The sequence below is a fragment of the Talpa occidentalis genome, unplaced genomic scaffold (genome assembly GCF_014898055.3).
Source record: "Talpa occidentalis isolate TD23 unplaced genomic scaffold, MPIMG_talOcc4v2.1 talOcc4.7, whole genome shotgun sequence".
Lineage (NCBI taxonomy): Eukaryota > Metazoa > Chordata > Mammalia > Eulipotyphla > Talpidae > Talpa > Talpa occidentalis.
In genome coordinates, this window is record NW_023605083.1 from 134283955 (window position 1) to 134308794 (window position 24840).

General features: G+C 54.9%; 1 protein-coding gene across 4 annotated transcripts in view; it reads left to right on the forward strand.

Moving 5' to 3' along the window:
• TNRC6C (trinucleotide repeat containing adaptor 6C) overlaps positions 1 to 24840 on the forward strand; it is an 89567-nt gene that overhangs the window by 28746 nt on the left and 35981 nt on the right. For 3 of the 4 annotated variants that reach the window (XM_037494848.2, XM_054689489.1, XM_054689490.1), the window contains exons 2-4: positions 3904 to 4003; positions 4738 to 4759; positions 17022 to 17348. In XM_037494848.2, the coding sequence (XP_037350745.2) occupies positions 3941 to 4003; positions 4738 to 4759; positions 17022 to 17348 (412 nt within the window). In that variant the 5' untranslated portion in view covers positions 3904 to 3940. The other variant, XM_054689491.1, reaches the window with a different exon arrangement.

Genomic DNA, 24840 nt, shown 5'->3' on the forward strand with positions numbered 1-24840 from the left:
TGGGCACAGTCAGAAGCGCGGGAGAGTGAGAGGATTCACCAGAGCCAGAGCGGGGAGCAGAGCAGGCAGAAGGACCGAAGGACACTGCTGAGGGGAGCAGCGGGCGGCAGGAGAGGCCTGCGCGCCATGCGGGACCCTCCTCCGGTGGCCGGGGAGCAGCCGGGGATCGAACCAGTGCTGCAGAGGCTGTGGGCAGCTTCGCAACCCAGCGCTCAACGGCTGCACCACCGGGGAGGCCCAGAAAAGGTTCTTAAAGATTCCTGAGGAGCTTTTTACGTGTCCCCTCTCAGGAGAGGACCTGTGGGCTCTGGGGAAGGAAGCTTCACCCTCTTATCTTTTTGTCCTATTTGTATTTTTTCCATAAGCCTGCATCACTTTATAAAGTAAAATGTGATTAGCTGTTGCTTTTTATTAATCAAAAATTGGCAGAAATTGGGCCTCCCCTGGTGGCACAGCGGTTGAGCGCTGGCTGCAAAGCTGCCCAAGCCTCTGCAGCGCCGGTTCCATCCCCCGCCACCGGGCAAGGGTCCCACATGGCACGCAGACCTCTCCTGCCGCCCGCTGCGCCCCTCAGCAGTGTACTTCGGTCCTTCTGCCTGCTCTGCTCCCCGCTCTGGCTCTGGTGAATTCTCTCACCCTCCCGCGCTTCTGACTGTACCCAGTGCTTGTAGGAATAAATAAATAAATCTTAAAAAAAAAAAATTGGCAGAAATTGTGCACTGGGAGTTAGAATAAATCACTGTTAGCGAGAAATTAGGTAAAACCCGATTACAGGCCCACACGGGGTCTCGCGCCACGAGCAGCGCGCGGCGAGCGGTGTCCCCGGCCGCGGGCTCTGCGTCCACGCCTGTCTCACCAGCACCGCGACGCCTCCGCTGTGCTGCTGGGGAATAGCGGACTAATTGATTTAATTTTCAGAGTAATGGTATTAAGCAAAAATCGTTTTTATTCCATCTTCTAATGAATACCTTCTAGAAGCGCGGCGATCCTGCCTGCTGTGTTAGGTGTAACACCTGAAGGTAACTGACGGCGCCTGTGGCGCTGCGGGTCGGAATGAGTCACGGCCGCGGCGACCGTCCTGCCAGGCTGGCCCCTTCCCAGCCGTCCGCAGCCGCGCGCCCAGCAGCGCCTGCGCAGGGGCGGGTTTCCTAGGGTCTGCACCTGTGGTGTGAAAATAACTCCGCCAAGTGGCATCTGAGGTAGTAGCTCTTTCGAACTTGGTGGGGGTACAGATCTCTGCAGCGTCGCTTGCCCCAGCTTGGGCAGCGGAGTTGTCCGGAAGCCTGGAGAACTGCCGACGCCTGTGTTCCGGGCCTAGAGATTACACAGAAAAGGGCTTCAGCCCTGGCACTGAGTTTTCAAAACTTGCCGGGTGGTTCTGGTGAGCAGCTAAGGCTGAGAAACTGAAGCGCATGGTCTCAGGGCTCTGGGCACCCAGGGTGCTAGCCAGCAAGAGACAAGTCCCCGTTTGTGGGTTCTCCCCGCGTGCACAAGTGCAGGACCACTCAGGCGCGGGAGCCACAGCAACATGGCTAGTGAACAGATGGGGAGACAGTTTCTAAGGCCACAGGCGGCCTCTCATCCTCAGTAGTGTCCACAGTGCCCACGTCCCAGACAAAAGGCTGCTCGTTCAGGATGGCGCTGACCGTCTACAAGGGCCTGGGGCGGGTGGCAGCCTGTGAGTAGGGGGACGTGATGACGCTGAGATGACACCGCAGCGGCCCCGGCCACAGTCTGAAGGTGGGGATGGGCGGTCCCGGATGCTGGACCAGACAAAATGGGCAGCAGCACCGGGAGGCGGTGCCGGATGACCAGGAGCAGTTAACAGCCTTCAAAAGTGACCTGACCAGAGTGTCCACACTCTCTTCACACCGGTCCATGGTGTTAGACAGCACTGGCCAGTGGTGCCAGTCACCACCAGTCCCCCGGAGGCATCAGTGTCAGAAACACCATGTTCACAGCTCCCTAGGGTGCCCTGACCACAGACAGCTCTCTGGGACACAAGCCTGGGCCTTTGGTGCCCCTTCAGGGGGTGTCAGTGGTCCGGGGCAGGGGCAGAGCCTTGACCTCTGCAAATGCTCTCCAACCTCTCTGGGAAGCCTTTGGGCTGCTGCTGCTTTCTTCTTTGGAGGTCAGGAGCTGTGTGAGTTGCAAACTGGCGCCTGCCCCGCCTCACATCCTCTTCCAGGGCTCCCACCTACAGTCCTGATGGCCACAGCCTCAAGCCAGTGGCTGATCGGACCATTTACCACGAATCGGCTCACAGCTTGCCCCTGAGAGGTCCATTCTACAATCCAGGCACTGAATATAACGATGGATGTGAAGGGGGAGAGCCTGCAGCAGCACCGCAGAGAGGGTTCCCCGGGAGCCTACGCGCTGGCCTGGTCTGGGGCCTCTCTCATAACTGCAGGGAGGAGCCATGGCGCTTGCCTGGTAGGGCCCATGTGGCTCCCCATGACCCTGGACCAGGGGACCTGCTGCCGCCTGCACCGCCACATGCAGCTCCTTAGGCCAGCGCGGGGAGGGCCGCCCGTAGGTGCTGGCTGCGAGCGTCTGGTGAGAGCTCGCCACCGCTTCTGCCGCCTGCGTGGAGGGGGGAAAGGGCTGGTCTTGCCCCACGGCCCACGCTGCGGGGCCCTGGTTTCAAAAACACTGTGTTGAGGTGCCCCCCCCATGTCAATTTAAATTATTTTTATTATGACAGCATCAACATATGCGCAGACTGAGACTCGGCTGGAAGGCCCACAGGTGTAGTTGTGTATGAGCCGCGCGTGCACATTTGAAACCCAAAGCTAAAAATTCAAGACCAGCATTATGGACGGATGGTGCTCTCTTGCTGTGCTTCGTGTCTGGCATTCTGTCTGCTCAGTCCGTGGTCCTCCCTCCTCTGGGCTAGCCTGGGCCCAGTCGGGAGCTGGGGGCCACGGGCATGTCTGAGGGGAGAGTCGGCCGTGAGAGTAGCCCTAGTGCCCAGGCGCCCGCTGCGGAGAGGCTGGGAAGCGAGGGTGAGCACAGTCCCTCCCAGAGCCACTCTCTGGTGGGGAGGCCCTCGGGGTGCCGGTCCTCAGTGCCAAGCGCAGCTAACCATGGGCGGGCGAGTGCCGCGGCGGCCTGAAGTGGAGCGCCAGTGTCCCCATGTCTTTGGGATGGTGAGAGACAAGCATGGGTGGGGCCAGGGGCCTGAGGCCTGGAGAGCCCAGTGTCTGTGCTGAGAGGGCCGAGCAAGACAGCAGGCCGCCGGCTGTCAGGTCGCTGAGGACCCAGCCCGCCCTTTCTGGGCTGGTGGCTGGGATCACCCCGGAGGCCCTCACGGCCACAGGGTCCCTCATGCCCCATGGGAGCAGTGGGAGAGCCCCTTCTCCTGCAGTGTCCCCAGCACCTCTCCAGAGGAAGCCCCACACCATGTCCATGGCCAGGAGAAGTGCTTGCAGGAGCGTTGCCCGTGAGGCGCACATGGGGGGCAGTGCTGGCAGCCCCTGCTGTGCTGGCCCAGTGCTCACACCACGCTCAGGGGGCCCGCCTCCCCAGGCCAAGCTGCTCTGCCACGCCGCACGTCCGACGTCACATGCCGTGCGGGGGGACCTGTGTCTAAACGACAGTCTGCCTGAGGAGCATGTGATTAGAATGTACATGAGAATTGCCGCCACGGCTCTGATTGGGTGGGGCTGTGCAGGTGCCCCCAAGCGCCCAAGCCCATGCTGAGCCGCTCAGGCCTGGCCAGACTTCGGAGCTCGGTCCCTGACCCGCTGCATCCCTGCCGCACCACCTGATAGAAGGCAGGCGTCCAGCGCCGGGGGCTGAGGGCGCAGCCTGCTTGGGGGGTGAGGGTGGTGGACGGGATCGGGTGGGTGCTCTTCCTGCCCCACATGAAATTCTGACTTAAACACTCTTTATATTTAACAGAGAGAAAGAACAAGAAACACAAAAAGAGGAACGTTTGATGGAAGAAAAGAAAAAGAAAAAGCAGGAAGAAAAGAAAAAGAAGGAAGGCGCTCAGAAAAAGGTCGGTTAGAGTGGCTGCGGTGTCCTCCGTGGCTGTGGGCAGCGGCCTGGCGAAGCCCCCTCGTTCCCCTGAGCCAACAGCTGCCTCTGTAACCAGTGAAAAGCAGACACTGCGCTACTGAAATCAGTACAGGCGGAAGCCCAGGAGGGCTTCCTCGAAGAACTAGACCATCAGAGCGGTGTTTTTAAAAAGGCTGGTTTTCGCTGGTGGTGAGGAATGTCCATGCTGTTCTACTTGAAACGGACCTTCCAGAACAACCCTGTGCAAGAAATGAGGAAGGGGCCACTTAACTGATTTCATTAGAATAACTGGAAATAGCGTTGGTAGCTTTGGCAAATGTCCTTTTATAAATCCTACTAGTAAATATTCAAAAGCTCGAAGTCCTCCTGGAAATCTTACTGTCAATGAATTTTATGGCATTTATACCAAGTTATGCCATTTGCTTTTATGTTCTTGCCTAGATTAATGCAGCTCCTAGTTTAATTGTGTGCATACTTTGACCATGTTAAAATGGAGAGCTCTAGAGAGGGTGAATGGAATAGCTTCTAAGATTTCTTTGGCCTTTAGATCGATATAGTCACCCGTGCAGACAATGATGCATTTTCCCCAATACTATATTTTAATAAGTTAACTGAGAAAAAATGTGTTTTTAAAATTTTTAGTATTAATTAATGTCTGTTTATAAACTTGAATAAAACATTATTCTAAACAGATTCTGATTTTTTTTTTTTCAGGCTGCTGATCAAAAAACCAAAGGTAAGTCTATTTCATTTGGGGACATGCTTTACGTCAATATCAAACTTTGTGATGATGGTGACTTTTTAAAAAATTGATGGTTGAGAACAAAACCTAACCTTGCCTTTGAATCTGGTTTTTTGTTTGTTTGTTCTTTTCAGTTCACTGTGAAATTCTTCCTTCTTCACTGGCTTTGCATCTGCGAATCATTGGCATTTGTTTACTCTAAAATGCCAAAGAATTTTATTTTAACTTTCTTAATAATTTAATTTTCCTTTGGTTTGATTTCCACCAGACAAAGACTAAACTGCTAAATGAGAACCACCAAAGGACATGGAATTTTTTTTTCAAACTTCCAATTTCTCTTTGCCAGCTCTTCATCCTGGGGAGATGCGCTTTCCCTCCTTTCTCACCGGCGTGTGAAAGGCTTCTTTATTCTCCAAGTCCAGAATCCGCACGTTGCTGTGTTAGTGGGTGCTGGTGGGGATGGGGCGGCCACACGGTGACTCAGGCAGCCCGTGGGCCTGCTGGAGAGCGAGTAGAAGGGAGCAGCACCCCCAGGCTCTTGCTGTGGCCACACGGGCTGGCAGGGATGGGCACCCCAGTGGCTGCAGTCACCAGCGTGGCGGGGCAGGGGCTTGCCCCCTTCCAGCCTTGGGTGTCATCGTGTTTAAAAGGAAGAGAAGGTGTGCAGCGAGCTGCTCCGGACAGGCTGTGGGGACCACAGTGAGGCCTGCCTGGAGGGGCAGCTGCATCGGCCGCCGTTCCTGCTCCTGTGGCCTGTGGCGCTCACCCAAGAGCCTGGGTGAGGCCACCTCAGGCCGCGACTCTGGGAACTCTGCTTTGGTTTGGCGGTTTCTAGATTTCAAAGTAAAACTCATCTGTCATCTTATTCAGATGCCATGATCGCACAGGGCGAGCATCATTTACCGTGGAGCGGCTGAGAGGGTAGCGTGGCCAGTGGCTGGCCTTTGGCAGCTGTGGTCATGTGGGACTTGGGCAGACAGGCTCGGAGCCCTGCTCGGTGTCCAGGGGGAGGTGGGTTTCAGAAGGACACGCCTCTCACACTCCAGGGCCAGTGGGGACTGACCTCTTTTCAGAAGGGTCTAGACAGCTGTGGTCCTGGGGCGTATGCCAACTTAGGATCTTGAATAAGAAAAAAAGGGTTTCTTTTCATTGTCATCTAGCATTACAGAATTGTTCTGAATCTTTCATTTCCTTTTTTTAACATTTTGAATTTTTGCAACCTGAGTCCCAGCTATGTCTCTCGTCACCGTCATCGTCGCCGTCTGTCTTCAGGCGGTAACACACTTGACAGTTCACAGAGAGTGAGCCAGGACCCTGCTGCCTTACACTGCGTCCTTACTTTCCGGTACTGTTCTGCTGAGTGTTTCCGCTGCGGACGCCAACCCTAGTAGGTCTTTATGTTCTCCTTCCGTCTTCTCTGATCTACCGCTCCTGTGGGTTCAGTTTGTCAGGAACCGCTAACTTCATACCAGCCTATCACTGATTGTAATAATGATTATTAATGTCCTTCTATACAAAAAAGAAATGCTTTCTGAATTACAAATAATCTAACAATGCCTATTAGGTAACTCGCGAATGAGTCCTAGTAGCATCAAGGCTTCCGTTTCTCCACACTCCATCATCACTGATTCAAGTCAGAGTAACTGCCCATGGCCCTGGCTCCGAGTTCCCGACAGGACAGGGGTGGCACCAGCGGGCCTGACAGGCCAGGCTCAGTGCACCTGCACTGCAGGGATCTGCTCTTCTGACCTTCCAGACCCTTCACGGCTTCTCCTGCACCTGCACAGCTGAGGCTGTGGCCACCTTGCTCCCCTGCACCCATGCCCGGCTGCAGCCGCATTAGCCTGAGCCCGGCCCCTCTCCTAGCAGTTGCCTTCACACCATGCCTGATTGTCATTGGCACTGTCTCCTGTGAGCACAGTCAGCTGAGACTGGATGTTGACAGAGGCTCCAAGACCGCAGCTCGCAAATGGCAGGACCAGAGAACCCGAAAGGTCTCGAACTCACCGCACCCGGGAAAGGTGCTGACCAGCCTTCCCCAGGCAGCTTCCGCGCCCGCAGGGCCTGTGCCTTGTCAGAGCCCTGCATCAGCAGAGGGGGCGCTCGGGGCTGTGGCAGAGCACCCCAGCCACAGAGCTAGCAGGGCAGAGCTCCGCCCCATCCTGCCTCTGCGTCCAGCCGCGTCATCTCCCGAGCAGACGGGACACGCTCCAGCGCCCTGGACCTGCCCTGACCGCCAGGCACTGTCCAGAGCCCTGCGTTGTTGGAGCCAAAAAAGAGTTTAGTTTTTCTCGAGTGAGTCCAAGAAGTGAATAATCTTAAAGAAAGGCTACAATCACAAATTAGATCGTTTAATATCAATATATTGAATCAGTTAACATGGCGGAAAGAGACTTGAACTGGTTGGATCCTGACAATCAGCTCAGAGTAAACCCAGTCAGCTATGACCTCCCTGCTGTGCAACCGAGGCCTCCCGCTCCTGCTGGTGCCTCACCTAGTGCTGCCTCCACGCACCTCCTCGGTCTGAAGGTAGCCTCTTTAAACACTGACTTACCTGAAATGTTTTCGGAGAACACTGCAGTCTGCACACTATAGCTCCACTGTACTTTTTTGCTGAAGGTAGCCCAGGCCTCCCTGATGGGTCTGCCTTGGTGCAGCGTATTTACCCCTAAGTGTCCTGAGCTGGCCCTCACCACCCGGCTTGGACTTGGATCTTCATTTGAAAGAGTCACCTGGACCTGAATCTTGCTAGGAATTTATCTTTTTTATTAACTTCATCTAATGTGTGGCCTGCCTCCACAGCCCGGCCCTCCCAATCTGAAAACTAGGTTTCTAGGAAATCTGCTTTACAGAATTACAAGTGAGACTAAATTTCGTCTCTCTTTCCTCAAATCCTGACTCGAGATTTCTTACTAGGTCACTTTCTCCCTAAGGCTCAGGCCAAGCGGGTGAGTGTGCTTGAAGCCCCTCGACGGCTGTGCTCACGGCTGCAGGGCCCGGCCCGCCACCTGCTCAAGCCTCCGCCTAGGTGCCCACCTGCTTTGGCCCGCCCTGTGTGTCCTGCCGCCCTGCAGAGTCTGGGTTCCAGGTCTGGTCGCAGCTCCTGCGCGCTTTCCTTGCCTCTCGCCTCCCGTGGGGCTGCTTGCGCTCATCATTTCCTTAGTTTCCTCTTGTAATGAAAAATACAAACAGTGTGTTCTTGTGGAGGATAAGGTTAGCATCATCTAAAAAAAAGTTCGCTTGAAATCCCTCCATCTAGAGATATTTACAGTTAGCATTTTGTCAGCCATCCTCGAACACTTCTTTCTCTTTGTGACGACAGACACATAGATATGTTTTATGTTGACTTTCTCTGCTCCCAGTTAGCGCCTGCGGTCCCTGCCGCGTGAGGAGCTGGGCTAAGCCGAGCGCCAGCCTCTGGGGGCCTGTCCACAGAGTGTCCCTTGTGCATGCCCGGCCTTGCCTTTGCATTGGTGACCCCGGAAGAGACAGTCACCTGTTAACGCAAAGAGAGCCTGTGGCTCTGCTATTGGGGTGAAGGGAGTCGGGTTGCTGTTTAGAATTACCACCAACAGGCGTGCTGTGTCTGCTGTGGCGGGACCAATGTCCGAGGGTCAGGCACTTTCTAGGGGGTTCTTGCCAGATTTTCATACAGTAGACGTTGTCATACCAAAAGCTCAAAGTTGAGCAGATAGCTCGGTGACCCAACATGGCTCAAACCTAGTTTGACTGATGATTTGTGGCTTTGAGTCATATGCTCTTATAAATCAAGTATTTTGATATTCTCCTAGCATTGTTGGAAAGGACTGTAAGTTTTGTAGTCATGCGTTTAGCTTTGCCGTGGATTCGGTTTGTTGTGTTAATGTGAAGACCTTCGTGTGCTTTTGTTTAGGTAAATCAGTGGAAACCACTCTCAGTAGCCTTCTTTCTCAGTGGCGAGAAAGTTTTCGGGGGTCACCAGTTACCTGTGTGCACTGTACTGCGATTAAGGCTCGTTCTAAACATGCTTAGAAAGCTTTTTCTCAACAGGAAGGGAATGTAGTGAGAGCTGAGATGGAAAGCTTATCTTCCCGATTCCATAGTCAGATACAGATAAAAGCCAAGAGAAATGAGACCCGCGGCTCTGCACTCGGCCAATCAGGAGGCACTTCCATGGGCGGAGCAGCGATTGCCATCCGCTCGGCCTCCCAGGCCTCCAGCACCAGTCAGCAGGTGTGGCCACAAAGCAGCAGGTCTGTGTTTCCTGAGTCACCCTTGATCGGATTGGCCACATCCCTCAAGCGTGCATGTGTTCGTGTTCACAGAGGCTTGGCCACGCCAAGTGTTGTTTTGAGATGTGAGTTACACCTACAAGCCAGCAGCTAAGGACCTAGTTAGCACAATCAGCACCGTTGTGTTATGAAGGTGGCATTTCACTTGCCTTACTTTACTGCAAAATTAGTAAAATCTTAGAACTCGAAGGATCTTAGAGGTTATCCTACTCCTTTGTTGGATAGGAAATGAAATTCAAAAAGGTTAAATGATTTGTGCAAATTTTGACACTGGTAGTGGCAGAACCAGGACCCTCACCTGCTGGTTGTCAGTGCCAGGTCTTCTTGTCAGCATATAAAGGCGCAGAGGCAGCGCTGTCACATGTCCACCGTCACAGTGGTCATTCTGGAAAGTAACTTAGGGTCTTTCAAATACGGCTGAAAGACGTTCCTCAGACGTTCATTATATGAGGTCTTTATGGGATGGCACCTTATAAGATGTGTCTAGCCATGGCGCTGGATATTTAAGGAGGTTGTTCAGGTTACTGCCAGGCCCCTAGGGAGCCAGCGTAAGTGGATGACTGCTCTTCGTGGGATGAAAGTGTGCAAACGTGATCTGTCCCCAGCCTGGGGACCATTTAGAAGGAGGACTGTTGACCGAAACAGCCCAAGCTGGCGCTTCCTGTGTGTAAGTTCTTGATCCGATCCTAGAGGAAAGTGAGGAAGCAGCCCGGGGAGCCGCTGCCACTTCTTCCCCCACCGCACACCCCTCCCACGGCGACATGCTCTTACGCTCCTCGCTCCTCGGTGAGGGCCCGGCACGTAGAGCTTGCGTGAGTAGCCTAACACAGCTGGCAGCCTGCTCTCTGAGAAATCGTGTGCTCCAGACTGTTCCTGCGGCCAGCAGTCTCGCTGAGCGCCGACACACGGTAGACCTAGCGCGTGCACGGAGCCGTTCGGCGTACACACACCTGGTGACCGGCCTGCTGCACGCTTGCCGCCCCCCTCTCCGGCCCTGCACCTTGGGCCTGCTTGCTCCCCTAGACTTGCTCCCCAGGCCTCCCGCAGGGGTCCGCGCACTCGCGCCCTGCTCACTTAGCTTTCGTCTGTCTCTGTCTCGTCTTGTCCTGCCTCCGCCTGCCCGCAGCTGTGCGCCTGCAGCCGCCGTGAGCCCCGGGCTCCGCCAGGACCCGCGTCCTCACGGACTCCTGTCCTCGGAATCTGTGGGAGCGGAAGGCTGGAGCTTAGATGAGGCGCACCTCACTCCTCAAAGGGGCTGCTTCTCCACTGGGCACCCTCACCAGCGCATGGCGGGGCCCATGTTAGCCGCGGCGCTCGAGGCCCGCAGTCCCCCGGCTCTGACCCCTGTCCCTGGCGGCGCTGGATGTCTTCGTGTGCATCTCAGCCACCTGCATGTTTTCTGTTCAAATGTTTTGCCATTTTTTATTGAGTTATTTGCTTTCCTATTAGATTGGCTTCTCATACCTCCTGAGTCGAGCAGAGACGCGGGGCTGCCCTTGGCTTCCTGCGGCCTCAGCCCCTGTCCCGTGTGTGTGTGGCTCCTCGTCACAGCGTGAGGCCCGAGGCTGCTGCGCATCCAGCCCGTCCCTGTCGCGGTGCGGTCGCAGCTCCCGAGACGGCACAGGCCGCTGGAATGCTGGGTCAGGTTTGCTCTTGATTCCCTGAACAGGCAGAGATCAGCCCCTGCTCTCCATGGGATGCACCCAGAGGAGAGGCGGGAACACAAGCAAGTGAACGCAACCAAATGCACTGTGATTTGTTCATCCTTGATGTTCTGCCTGAAAGGATCGGCGCTGCGAGGGCCTGGTCACCTCGCTCCCCGTGCCGTCTCTGCGGGGACGGGTAGCGGCTTCCGGAAGAGGAGAGCCCTAGGAGTGACGTCAGTGTATGTCCAGACTGGGCCCTTCCAGGTTAGCTCTGCACCAAGATGTCTTCCCACCTGGAGAGTCGAGCTCTTCACAGACTGTCTCCCCGAGAAAAGGAGGGAGTTGGGGCAGTAACGAGTGGAGAGGCTGGCTCAGATCCTGATGCTGTCCTCGGACTTTGGCATGATCTTCAGACTAGAGGGTGCATCGGAGCTTTAATGAGATATTTCAGAAAGATCCCCATGCGCGCCAGGTTGGAGGTGCTCTAAGCAGCTGGGGCGAGGAGGGAGGCAGTGGTGCTGTCCCAGGGCTCCCAGGACCAAGCTGGGCGTGGGCAGGGAGGAGGGGGCAGGTGCTGGCTGGGGCAGGACTGGGAGACCAGCTGGCTGTCAGTTGTTGGGTCCCGCAGGTGAATCATGAGGACCCACCACTTGCCTGGCACTGTGCTGTGGGGAGGAAAAGATTTTAAAAAACAGGTCTGCTCCTGTTGCATGGCACCGGGGTCTTGTGGGGGTGGACAGAAGCGTGGCCATGACAATGACACAGGTGGCCGGGGAGGACAGGAGCTCATTGTCGGAGCACATGGAGCAGAAGCATCTACGTTGGGCCTGGACTTAGTGCCCTGAGCTGAGAGAGCCTCGTGGGCGGGAAGGGAAAGGCAAGGGCGAAGGGACGCCGCCTGCCGAGGGAACAGCACTCCTGGGGGCTGGCTGGCGGGAGTGGGGCCTTTTCCAGGCACTGAACCAGTGGCAGAGAGGAGAGTGGTGTGTCAGGGGTGCGGGTGGGCATGCGGGCCAGCCCTGGGGGAGTCCCCCTTTCCAGGGAGCGGTGAGGAGGCCTTTGGGATTCATTTGCAATCTGGCCATTTACCTCCCTGCTCGGCGGTCTCTGCGAGGGGGCACGGGCTCCCTCTTCTGGCAGTGGTAGGAAAAGCAGCCCAGGAGGATGGGCCCACGGCTTTTTAAGGAACACACACACAGGTCCTCCTGCAGAAGACACTTGGGAGATCACAGTCGAGACATCATTTCCTTTAAGCTTCAGTGTCTCATGGCACTTAGGACTTGCTGCTTGTTTCAGGCGTTTGTTATGGTCCGGGGGATTTGCCGCGCGCCGAGGTCAGGTGGTGCTGGGGAAGCACAGGGGCAGTGCCAGGTAGGACAGCGCAGGGCCGGCCGTTGCCCTCCTGTCTGCCCAGGTGGTGTCTCAGCGGGTCCACACGGACAGGTGCCGCGTCGGCCGCTATGCTTGGACACAGGCTGGAGTCAGAACTTTCTATTTAACCTTCTAAATCAACCTGCTGTTATTTAAAAAAAAAACTTAGAAATATTTTCCTGTGTGATAAATCGTGTACTTTCTAAGAAGACTCTAAGGGTCAACACAGTACCCTTTTAATGAAATGATTCTTATTGTTAGCAGTCATTATTGAAACAATTTTGCTTTAACTTCATATTATCCCATCTATTAAAAGTAGCATTTAATTTAATTTAATGCCTTTTAGAGAGGTAACTGTAGCACATCAGAATAGGAAATATCTCTAAACAGCATTTCTCATTAGCAGCAGACACTCAGCTACCGTAGTTAGTAGTTAATGAGTTTGTGCGCATTTTGAGTTGGGCTCCAAAAGTTGCCATGGCAACAGAGCAGCCAGGAGCCGGCAACAAAACAAACAGACGGGCTCTGTGCCCCACAGGGCCGTTGACACCCCGGCAGATGGGCCTCTGCGCCCAGAGCCTTCTCCTGGCATCCCATTGTTCCGGGAGCCTCGTGCTGCAGCCCTGGCTGCCGCGGGGTGGCGGGAGAAGTGGCAGTGATGGGAACGGCCCTTGCACGCACTGATTATCTTAGAAAAAGAGAACCGTTCTCTTTGCAATCAGAGTTGAAAGCAATCGTGTGTACTTGAGTAAATTTAAGATTTTAAGACACTGAATTTTTTTTTTTTTTTTTAGAGAAACTCGATCTTTAAAAACATATTCCAAATGACTGGAATTGATGCATAATTTTGTGATGTTTTGGCATTGTGTGGTGCCTGTTTTATCATACAAAAACTTCTATTTCTGAAGTTCTCAGATGTCATCAGTTACAGAACCTATCATTGATTTAATAATGTCTTACTGTTGGAAGGTGAGTGAGGAAACTTCAGTATATGCACAGCTGTAAGATGCATTCAAATTTCAGAAATAAGACTTGTTAAAATGTGTGGGCTAAAATGTCCCTTGTGGGTGATTAGCAATTACCTATAAAGAGTTACTTTTGAAATACGGTGGGTGCCCAAGCCAGTGTGGCCCGTGAGGTTCTGACTTACGGTGTACTTAAGTCAGTCAATTTCATGAAAGAAATAGTTGTTAAATGTCTAGCTCCTACCATACAGTGCACTGCTGTCAAGTGGAAGACCTGGATATGGAACTTGCTAAAAAAAACAACCAACCAACCAAAACCCTGTGCTCTTGGCCAGGATTTGGTTGAAGGGAGCAGGAGTCTCTACTGTTTCAGGCAGAGCGAGTTCAGGCAGGGGAGGGATCGCCTAGAAAGTCATTTCAAAGAATCTTCCCGAAGAGCTGCTCCCTCAGGAAGATTTGGGGACCCCATGTGTGCTGCTGACTTCAAGGGCAGAGTCACCCCCCACCGTCCACTGCCAGGAAGCTGCCACCCACACTTTTCAGATGGCACAGTGAGTGACAAAGGTGAAGAACTCCCCCAGGGTCATCAGCAGTAAGTGGCAGGACTGAGCTTGCAGCCCCAGCAGCAGCCACTGTGTCCGCCACATCTGCCATGTCTCCGTGGGGGTGGTGAGCCCGGGCGAGGGGCCTGGGCTCTGGAGGTGAAGTCTCATGGAGCCATTGCTTATCCTGTGTGGGCATACCTACACTTAGCACACGCGGCCCACTAGCACATGGGTCTTTATGCCTTTCTGTGCATCTTGAAAGTATTTCAGAATGAATTTTTAAGGAAAAGAATGTCTTGGTAGTGCGACTTGGGTAACAAATGCGGTGGAAGCCCTCAGTGCCCTGGGCACTGTGCCCCACTCTGCAGAGGCGGTGAGGGTGGTGAGCGGTCCGCAGAGGGAGCTTCCGCCGGGTGCGCTCCAGCCAGTGGGGCAGGCCCCAGCAGCAATTCTAGCAGTGCCGCCTCCGGGCCCATCCCTGGGACGCCTTCCCAGGACAGACTCCCCAGCATCTCCATCCCCCAGTCTGCTCGCGTGCTCCCCAGCCATCACCAGGACCCCAAAATCCACTGCAGTCTGTGCCCACCTCTTGACCTCACTGGCAGCACTCCCGCAGGTGCTGAGCCCCAGCCACGTTCCTCCTGGAAGACATGCAGCCCTTGCAGGCCAGGGCCTCCCCACCTGGCGCCGGCCTGCAGACCTGCACACACGTGTACACGCGCCCCGGGCTGGCCCGTCCCCGCGCTCAGCTCCGCTGTCGCTGTCCACAGGGACTTTCTCTGAGCCCCTAGCCCAAGTCGGCATCCCCTGTCCCACTCTTGCTGTACCGTCCTGCTGCAGGCGGACGCTTATGCCGCGCAGTAAGATAACGTCTGTCTCACTAGGTCACGTCAGGACAGAGGCTACATCTGCTTCTTTTCCTGTGTTCTCGGCGCCTGGCACGGGAGAGGTGCTCAGGAAGTATTTCCCAAGAAAGTAAATAGGAGAGAATAGGAGGTGTCTGACACGTTTTGTGGGGGTAAAATGAGGAAGCTGGGTCTGCGCCCTCATCTCCTCCGCCACGCACCACTGTGACCTCCCTCCCCCGCTCCAGGGACCTCGGGGCTCTGCCTTCCTCACTCGCGCTCGGCGCTCGGACATGAATGGGTGGCGCTGACGTAGGAAAGTTTCAAGCAGTTGCAATAGGAAACTTTGGCAGATCGCATTCAGGTACAGGGGGCCTCTTGGCAGCCCTGGGGCTGAGTCAGCACATAGTAGGTCTTGACGCTTCCTAGTTTCAGTCTCTGGGAACCAGGCTGGGGGCGCGCGGTCCTGGATGGACACTCTGCTCGGGGCCGGGCCTGCTGCACGCGAAGGTGGCAGCCGCCAGTGGGGCCCCCTCTCAGGGCCCTCAGACCACCAGGTCCACGGCAGGTTGGAAAGGAACCCCAAGAGCCGCCCAAGCCTGGGGGCGGCTGAACCCTGCCCACACCATCGCCTGTTGTTTTGGAAAAGAAACAGGCGGGAGTTGTCGAGGACTTGGCTAAAAATTTTCACTGAGCAGAAATTGGTTTCCAGGAAAGAAAATTGTTGAGATGACTGACTTCCTTACAGGATGATGGTTCTTCCACCTTTTTCGCCAGCAGGTGTCGTCCTCATTTAAAAGAAAAAAATGAGAAGCTTGAGAGCAACCGGAATGTCCAGCCTGCTGTCAGCTGTGGGGCCGGTCAGTGGTTGCTGTCTTAATTGTTCTAAATAAAACACATGATTTGGTGATGCTCCATCAATAAAACCAGCCAAGAGCCCCCTAACCCAGCTGTTCCGCCTGTGACATCCGTGCGGCAGGGCCCTGGCCTTGGCGCTGCTGGAGGAGAGGAAGGGACTGACTTGTCGGCAGACCCGTGGCCTGATGGACGTGCAGCTGGCAGAAGCGCCTCCTGCACGACCCACACGGGAGGCCCCCCACCAGGGTGAGGACGCATGTTGACTGCTGGCCACGAAGATCCGGAAAACGCTGCCGTCCCCTGGAGGCATGCATCCCGCGTCCCTACGGAGAGGCCCAGCGCTTGCCGCCTCTGCTCACAGGGTTTCCCTTCAGGGCCCAGGGAGGACCTGCCACCAGCCACAGCATGAGCCTTCCAGGAGCTGGAGGTACCAGCGCGGGAGTGAGCCGGGGGTGTGCCCGCGGCCACTGTGCTTGCTTTGGGGGCCTCGGGACTCTGGCAGAGGCCGTCAGCCCGAGGGTGGACTCCCCCCACCCCGGCGAAGCGGTCATCACCCATGCTGACGACACCTGCCAGCCTCCGGCTCACTCTCGGCCTTCATGAGCACATGTAGCTCTTGAAACGTAGGGTATTTCTGAGAAGCCGGTTCAAGCTTCACCTCTTTTGAGAAGATAGTGCCATTTCTCCCCCTGGGCTGTTCCGCGGGCTCTACCTCAGGCCCACACACAAGCCACAGAAACAATTTCTAAATATGCTAGTAGGTTTGAAAAACAAGTGAGATGACTTTTAATAACATTTTTAACTCATACCCCGAAGTTATTTCTACGCGCAATCGATGTGAAGCAGCAGCAGAGCGGCCGCCTGTTCCGCACCTGGTCCTCAGCACGTCCCTCTCGCGCGGCCACCGTCCCCCGCGTGACCAACCACGGTCTCCTCCACAGCCTCCCTGTGTGCTGCCTTTTTATTCCCCAATTGATTGTCGCTTCTCTGAGGTGAGAAACCGTCTCCCCAGAGAACTCTTGTTTGACCCTTGGAGCGTGAAGGGTGATGGGCACTGACGTGGGCAGCACTGCCCAGCAGAGACTGGAGACGGGCCCAGGGAGTGCGGGGGCAGCTGGGGGTGATGTTCAAGGTCCTGGGCGAGCTCTCCGGAGCCCAGGGGCGCGTGAAGGAGGGCTCCTCTCCCTCGCCGCCGCCCCGCGGCCCCACTCCAGCCCCGCTCCCTTTCTCTTTTTATATGACTGGGAAGCCTCCATGCGACTGCGCCCTCGGAGAGCATTTTGGCATTTTTAGATTGTCATCAGAATTAAAACATTCATAAGTTCGTGGACATCGGAAGACCCCTGAGTTCTGAAAAACCACTGACCAAGACTGGTGGTTCTCAGTGTGGTCCGGGGACCCAGTGCTGTTTCTCGCCTGGGGCTTCAGGAAGTGAGTTTCTGGGCAATGCGTCTTTTCAGCCTCCCTCCCACAGTACCATGCTACCGCCACCGGGTCGCCTGGGCTGGACCATCTGAGGCGCGAGGACTGCTGCTCTGACCCACCTGAGTGGCCTCCTTTCGCAGATGGGGAGCCTGGTCGGGGTCGTGGTCGGGCTGTGGGAACTGGCTCACCTCGGAGCACCGCCTTCAGCCCAGCCCCGTCTCCGGCCACCTTGCCGTCTCTTCCCAGATTTGTTTTACTTCTTTGGTCTGGGTTGGGTTTTAAAGGACATGTCACTGAAGTTCTGGGCTCTTTTTGTCTTGTTCCCTCTAGTGCCAGAACCTACCAAGGCCTGCTCCAGCCCGCCCCAGCCCACCGGCACCAGCACCAGCACTCCCGCCGGCCCGCTCCCTGGCAGCAACAATGGCAAGCGCACCTCTGCCAGTGGCCAGCAGCCCGCCGCCGCCCGCTACCTGCCGCGCGAGGTGCCTCCCCGCTTCCGCCAGCAAGAACAGAAGCAGCTGTTAAAGAGAGGCCAACCACTGCCCGCAGGGGCTCTGGCCAGCGCCAGCCCCACCAGGGGCGCCGGGCCTGCAGGGGCCAGCCCGCCTCCCCCCACTGCAGCCGCAGCGCAGCAGCGCCCCGGCCAGCTCCAACCAGGTAATGCACACCGGGTGAGGGGGCACTCTCTTCACCTGGGGCTCACGGTTGCTGCTGAGCGGTAAGCAGCCCCATTCCGTCCACGCGCTCACATGCGGGAGCTAGCGCGCCAGCTTGGGCCCTCCGGTCACTGCCGTCGGGGTTGAAGTTGAATTCTGTTTCCTGCTTCTTTGTATTGTTTCTCAGATGGCGCCAGCCAGGTCAGCTGCAGCTCCTCACCAGAATCCTGCCCCGAAGCCTCTCTATAAAGCCCTTTCCTTACAGTTTACTGGGATTGCTCGGGATGGCACCCCCATAGTCATGTAGGAAGGCTGCGGTGCTGCTGGAAGCGTCCCTCACACATGAGCCCTGGGGGCTGCTTGGCCCTGGCATGGCCGTGCCCTGACCCACCTGCTCGGTGCTGGCTGCCGTGCTGTGTCGGCTGCCAGTGTTCCTGACCCCAGTGCCACTTTGCCCTCTAGCCTCCAGAATGCTGACCTCCCTTGTCTCCTGACCCCGGTCCTGTCCTCCTGACCTTTCAGGTTTTACTTACACGCTTTCTTTACTGTCGTTTTAGAGGAATTTTTGGAAGCAAGCAAAGTGTGTGTGTGTGTGTTCAGCTGCCTCACTTATCTGTTATTCTCTTAACTCTTTCTGTTTCAAATAATTTCACCGCTGGCCCTGGCCCGGGCGTGGAAGCCACACTTGCTGATATAGTGAAATTCAGGTCTGTAACCAGAGAAGCGAGCAGGCTTGTTGGATTAGCCTGGAATGTGAAAGAAACATGTCACAGTCATATTACTATTTTTCTTTCAGTGCTGCCGTATGGGGAATAATTCCAACATGACCTACAAGTATTTATAGCAATGTTTCTCAAAACCATGCCTTTGTGGTATTTTCAGAACAAATAATTTTAGACAACTGTGTATCTCTGAGTCCTGACTCATCGGCCACGCTCATGGTAGAGTGGATGCAGGTGATGGTTGTCACCAAAGAACAAGGAAGGAAAAAAGATCCAGCATACTCACTGACCAGAATATAGCCACCCACGTAGCTACAGGCAGCACGTAATGAACTATACAGTCAATTCCTGCCCTGCCGCGCGGGCGCAGCAGTGTGAGCCTTCTAAGGTCGGCCCAGGTGCCAGTGTCCTCACGCCAGAGTGTCTGACCACTGGCTGCCTCTTCCCCAGGGAGGAGTCTGAGCTCTGCCCCGCCGTAGTGGAGAGGGGTGGCAGGATGCCGCATGGCGTCATGCAATTGTGGAAAAACTAAAGCAACTCGAGACTGAATTCGTCATTTTCTTAGCCTTGTACATGCAGGTAACATACTTGTTACATGCAGGTAACATACTTTGGTGCTACAAGACAGCTAGTGGAAAGGGGAGAGGCCTGACCTGACAGTTGTGTAATCACTGTTTTCTGTGTGCCACATGCTTCCTGAGACCTGGGGGGGCAGCACGTTTGACTCTCGCGACGTCTTACTGGGGTTCACCTGGTGATTAGCATTAACCTGTCCATCTTGCTCTTACAGAAAAATGCTACCCTACGTTTTGCCACTTCCTCGACAAGCGGGCATGCTAGCTGAGTACTTTTTCACTCTCTTTTCCTTTTCTCACTCCATTAATGTGTCTGGGCAGCAGTGCCACGCTGACCTTGCACGCCCCTGAGAAGAGGGAGAAGATGCCTCGGTTTCTAGTTTCGTCAAGCATAGTGTCGTTCGCTGGTTGAGCAAAACTTACTGAGCACCTGCCAAGTGTCAGGCATCTGCTGCGGGGACGCACAGTTCACGGCCAGCGTGGGTTGGGGTGACCAGTAACAGACACTTTGCAGGTCTGCAGTGGAGATAGCAGCAGGTGCCGTGTGCACACTGGAAGGCAGCAAACCCAGATCAAGGGTGGGGCCGCCAAGGAGAGTCCTCTAGGCCAGGGAGCGTGACCTGAGTCTTGGATTCGCTTTGCAAAGCAGGTAGTGGGACGTCCTGCACCGCGGCACAGACCCACAGTCGCAGGCCTCTGGGTGTCAGGGGCAGGCGGCGAGGAGAGTAGGGCTGGGGCGGGGCTGCTGCTGGCATCAAGTCATACCAATAAACAATCACAAAACTTACCGTGATGGTCAAGTCCAATGGAATAATATTCAAACTGTTATAGAGCAACCCCGATATTAAAACGGGTTCCTGGCTGTGGGTCCTCACCCGCGCGCTTTAAAGGGACTTATGAATACTCTACTACAGACACACGCAAAAGGGTTCATAAAAGGTTTATTTACAAGAGAAAAAGAAATAAGGAAAATGTACAACTCAGGGAGAAAATAGGGAAATAAAGTCTTTCATGCGTCCTACCCGATCCGACGACCTGGAAACCCAAAGGCACTCTCCGAGCTGGCCGGACGCTGCGAGCTGGTGGAGAGCCAAAATGGGGGACACCCCCCAAAGCCCACGTGTCTGGCTTTATCCCAACCTGGCTGCTTAACCCCACCCTCAGGTCCCAGCCACCTTCCCTTTGGTGGTGATGGGATTTGGAGTTCCCAGTGTCTTTGGCTTTGACCTGGGGTGGGGGTGGAGTCCACAAAGCCTATATGGAATTTGCTTTGGGACATCCTTTTTCCCCCTAACAAAACCTGTTCCAACAAATTGCTTTTGAGACTTGACAGGCTCCTTTTGAAGCTCGTCTGGAAGAGCAAATGCGCATGGAGTAGCCAGGGCAGGTGTGGGAAAGAGTGTGAGCTCGCAAGGGGCAGTGGGCCCTGGCGATCATGCAGCGGTTCCCCAGCAGGAAGGCACAGGCCTCTGGATGAGATGCAGGGGAGGTGGCCCTGGCGGAGGCCAGGTGGGGGTGCTGGCGTGGTGGGAAGAAGTGCTGGGGAGCGCGCAGAGCCGGGCTGCAGGAGGCCATGCAGGAGACGGTTCTCAGCTCTTGGGATGAAAGTTTCTCTTAAACAAGAAGCCATCAAGAGAAAAACTGACAAATGCGAGTGTATAAAAGTCAGAACTTCTGTAGGAGACCATAAGTAAAACCCACGGACAAATGCCACGCCCTCCTACAACTCAACAAGGAGAAAAGACAGTCCAGCAGGAGGACGGGCAAAGCGGGAACGGGCAGATCAGGAGACTCATGTCCGCGGCACACGGCAAGACTTGTGGTCTGGGAAAAAAATCAAACGACTGTGACGTGCGCATCCCACTCACCACGTCCCCAGAGCCTGAGATCTGTCCCAGCCCTGCAGAGCAGGTGGCGGTGCCCGTGCTGCGCAGCCCACCTGAACTCGGCCGTCCTCACGTGAGCGTGTGGGCCAGGCGGTTCGTGCACCTGCTTAGGCAGGTGTGGGCACCGGTTCAACCTTTAAGAAGGGCCTTTGCCAGAACGTCAAACACTCAAGGTGCTCCGATGCCCTGACCCCTGCTCAGCTGTGGGTCGTCTCCTCTAGCCCAAGAGCTCTGCCTGTACTGGCAGCCTTGGCCCCATCCCTCCCCCTGTGCTGGGAGCCGGGGCTGGGCTGAGACTGTTCAGAGGGAGTAGGGGCAGAGGGGCTGACTGTTGCTTCTTGGGAAAGGTCCAAGTGTGGGTGGTGTTCCCACCAGCCTCACCCCTGGCGGGGGCAGCCCTGTGAAGGGCTATTGACTCTGGCTGGGTCTCAGAGGATAGCAATGCAAGCACTTCCTCCCATGGCCCCCACTTCAGATGGCATCACCACCACCCCCCACACACCCCCGACCTCCCCACACGCCCCCCCAGCTGCATTGCTTCCTCTTGGCCCAGCGCATCCCACTCCTGCCCGGGTGTGGCGTCGGTGTCATTCAGTCTTGCTTTGGCATCACTTTGGCCAGATCAGCACCGGGGCCTGAGGAGCTGAGACCTCAACGCTGGCGTGCAGACGAGCGCTAGTCACTGTCGAGGCAGCAGCGCTGGTGTTACAGGGAGACTCTGAGCTACGGCACAGACTTCGGGCTCCCAACTCAAACGGCCTTCTCCCCACAATGCTCCCTTCATCAGCACAGCCGCGGCTCCTTCTGCACGCCCGCGGTGGCTGCAGGGGGCATCTTCAAGCAGCCGGGCCAGAGGCCTGACGCGCCCTCCAAGAACCTGGAAAGAACAAAGGTCGCCCACGAAGAGCACCCCGACTCTGGGCAACCCCAGGGGGCGGACGCAGAATGGGTGGGGCCAGTCCGGCCCTGCAGGCGCCTGCTCCTCGCCATAGCAGCACCCCAGGCGTGGTGAGAGGCGCCAGTGGGGGTGGGGGCGCCTGAGAGACAGACGGGCTGGCTCCTCCAGGCCCGGTCCAGGTTCTCTGTGGAAAGCAGCCATTTGTCCTGAAAGACTCCGGCAAATCAAACATTAGCCTTCTAATAAAATAATACAGAGGAAGGTGGATTTCTAAATTTGTGTATTGCTTTGGAGGGGAGGCCCTGTGGCCAGTTGGCAAAAACGTTTAGCTGGTCAGGTCCAAATGGGGAAGTGGGCAGTTCGTCCTATTAAGGCTTCAGCAAAATGTCATTTTATCATGTTGTTATTGACTCAGACTTTGCCAGGCTATAGCGTAACTCCAGCTGGAAACGCTTGAGAACTTTTATCTCATTTGAAAAACTCTCTTCATTGTGCTGAGAGCAGGACAAAGTATTGTCTTGTTGGCTGCTGTGTATGTGTTTAAACAGCGGCTTTGATTAATAACACGGTGGGGTTTGTTACTTAGATCTTTTTAGATAGAAGCAGGAAAGTAATTAAGAAGTTGGCCACGTGCCAGTTTCCCTATGGCACTCATGGAGGGCAGGACGGCCAGTGTGGGGACTCTGGGTGTTTAGGAAAAGCGGAAAGAACCCACGGAAAGCAAAGGCAGCTCCGGGCAGCACTGGCCGTGCAGCCAGTGGGCAATGTGCCGCCATTCTCTGGCTGACTTTCAAAAAGGCAGAAGAAAAGCAGCTCTGGTACGCTGTGGAACCGGGTCTCCGAGAGAAATGTTTATGACTGTGGAAAGAATTTAAGGACGAGGGGAGATTGGTTTGTAGTGTCAGCTACAATTAGATAATCAAAGCTTTCAAATCCTACCGGCCGCTGCCTCCACCCCTGGTGGAGAGGATGAACCGGACACCTCCTGGCGTGGAGAGGGCCAGCCCCTGCCCCGAGGGCGCCCGAGTCTGCCCAGCCAGGCCTGCACAGGGACTTTCCTGGCAGGGCTACAGGGTGAGGCTGTCGCCTTGCTCGGCCGACACAGCGGAGCCGAGAGCCCAGACCGCCCTAGACGCAGGCGTCCGGGCAGCCGGCTTGCCAGGTAGCGTGTCTCCTGGGGGGTGGGGTGGCACCTTTGTGCAGGTATTGGAGCCCGGGAAGCAGGAGAAGCAGAGCAAACCCGAAGCCAGCAGTGCCTGCCTCCCCCGAGCCGGCCGCCTCCCGCCATCCAGAGCTCCATGGCAGTCCTGCGCCCGGGCTCCTGGCTGCGGTTCAGACATGATAAAATGGCGTCTTGGCAAAGCGTCTGCTAAAGACCTACTCCAAGCCGACTTGATGTGGCCTCCCCGCAATGCTGCTCCTGGGCTCTGTTAGCTGTGGCCGGCCCTCCCAAAGCCTGGAGCAAGCTTGTCTGGCCCCCAGTTTTAGCGTTGCTCTAGTAGGTTCTGAACCTGGAGGAAGCAACCTTGTTTTACTGCCGTTGTGAGGAAAAACACAGGGCAACAAGCTTATTCTTTGGGACACTTTGATTATTGTTTGCCGTAAACCTTCCACTCCATTCTGCTTCTCATAATTCCTTGCATTTGTAGATATTGACAGATGAAATGTTTAAGAGCCTGTCCGGCAAAGGGCTTCTGAATTCAGTGCGCTTTCTCCGCTCAGTTTTCACATGCGGTGAAGGGGGTGGGGGGGGGCTGTGAGGGCGGGAGGTGCCTTAGGGTCTCCAAAGCTGACAAGAGTGAAGAGTGGCGATTTTTCTCCTGCCCCTGGAAAGCCAAGTGGGAGGAACTGGTATTATCCGCAAGCCTTGGTAAGCTACACTCTCAGCTTTGGAAAGCACCTGGATTTTTTTTTATAATGTAAGGTTGTTTATTTCGCAATTTCAGTTATAAAGGACTGTGATGATAAAGAATGAATTATGTATTATTTGTCAAAGTTAGTACTAATTAGGAATTCTGCACACTTCTGAGTAAATCTTGTCCACACTCCCCCAACTGATTAATTTGATACCTAATTAAAATTTTGCTTAGTGTAGCTTTTGGAAGCTCTTTGTTACATAATTTTCCTTGGAAAAATTATCTTCAGTAACATTTTGCAATTTAAGAATAAAAAGAAAGCCTTTCTCTTTAAACCATGCTAGTGTGTAATGCTTTAAAATGCAATCACTTAAGACAGTTATGTTACTTGGATTTTTACAGAGACATCTATTTTTAGAATGTGTAAACCATTTTAACAGCAAAAGAAAAGAGAATTTACAATGACTTGCAAGCTTCATTCCTCGTTTCCCTTTAAGGCTTTTCTTAGGGGAAATTATTTTAATAATAAAGTGACATAGAAAGTGCACGTGAATTTCATTCTGAAAAGCAGGTTTCAGTTCCGTGCAGCCAGCTTCCAGTCGCGGCCCCATTCCCGGGCTCGCCCCTCTGAGCCCATGTCTGCGAGGCACACATCACGGTCGGGTCAGCCCAAGGCAGCGCAGACGGACCCACCCGGAACTTCCGGACGCCGTGACGTTTGTGATGTCATGTGGCCGTCAAGATGCACCTGCAGCTCCCCCCAACTTGCTGGGCGCCAGGCGCTGGGTGCTGACCTCCCGTGGTCCTGGGTGGTGTGGGGTGGCGAGGGGCATCCAGGTGTCTACAGGGGAAGCTCCATTTTGACTCCTTTCAGAGCTTTTGTCCATTTCAAAATGCTGGCTTGTACAGTTCAGTCATTTCACACATTTTTTTTCACATAATTGTATCTTTTAGATGCAGGACTTGTGAATTACTAGCCCAGTCAGGAGACTTTGGCTCTGAAATGCAGGTTATTCAAATATTTTTGAAGCATAAAATACTTCTAAGAGAATAAAAGTGGGTTTTTTATACATTCTCATCTATGGAATTAATGATAGCGCCAGGCCCTGTTGTGGGGACGTGCCAACGAGTCCGTGGTGGAGGCTCCGGGCAGGACGGCTAGGAGGAGGAGGGGGACAAGAAGGACGGCCCGAAGTGCTGTTCAAACTGTGCTGCTGGGGCCAACAGAGCCCTGGAGGCGTCCGGGAGCTGGAGAGGGTAGGAGCTGTTGTCCGGAGGGCTGGTCTCCGCGTCGCGGGGCTCTGCGTGGGCGTCAGCGCTTGTTGTCACGCAGCAGTAAGACGGTGGGAGCGGCGTTTTCAAGTCGACTGGAGTCTAATTTGAAAACTGTTAACAGTGTGTTAAAATTGGAGCGTTTTACTTTCTAGTTTTGATCTTTCCAGCATTTGAATACATTTTTATGTTCGAACCGTGATCTTATTAAAGCACCGGACCATTTTAAAACTTCTTGAGAAGGAAAAAATAAATCAAGGTAAATGAAAGGAGAAACTAAGGCC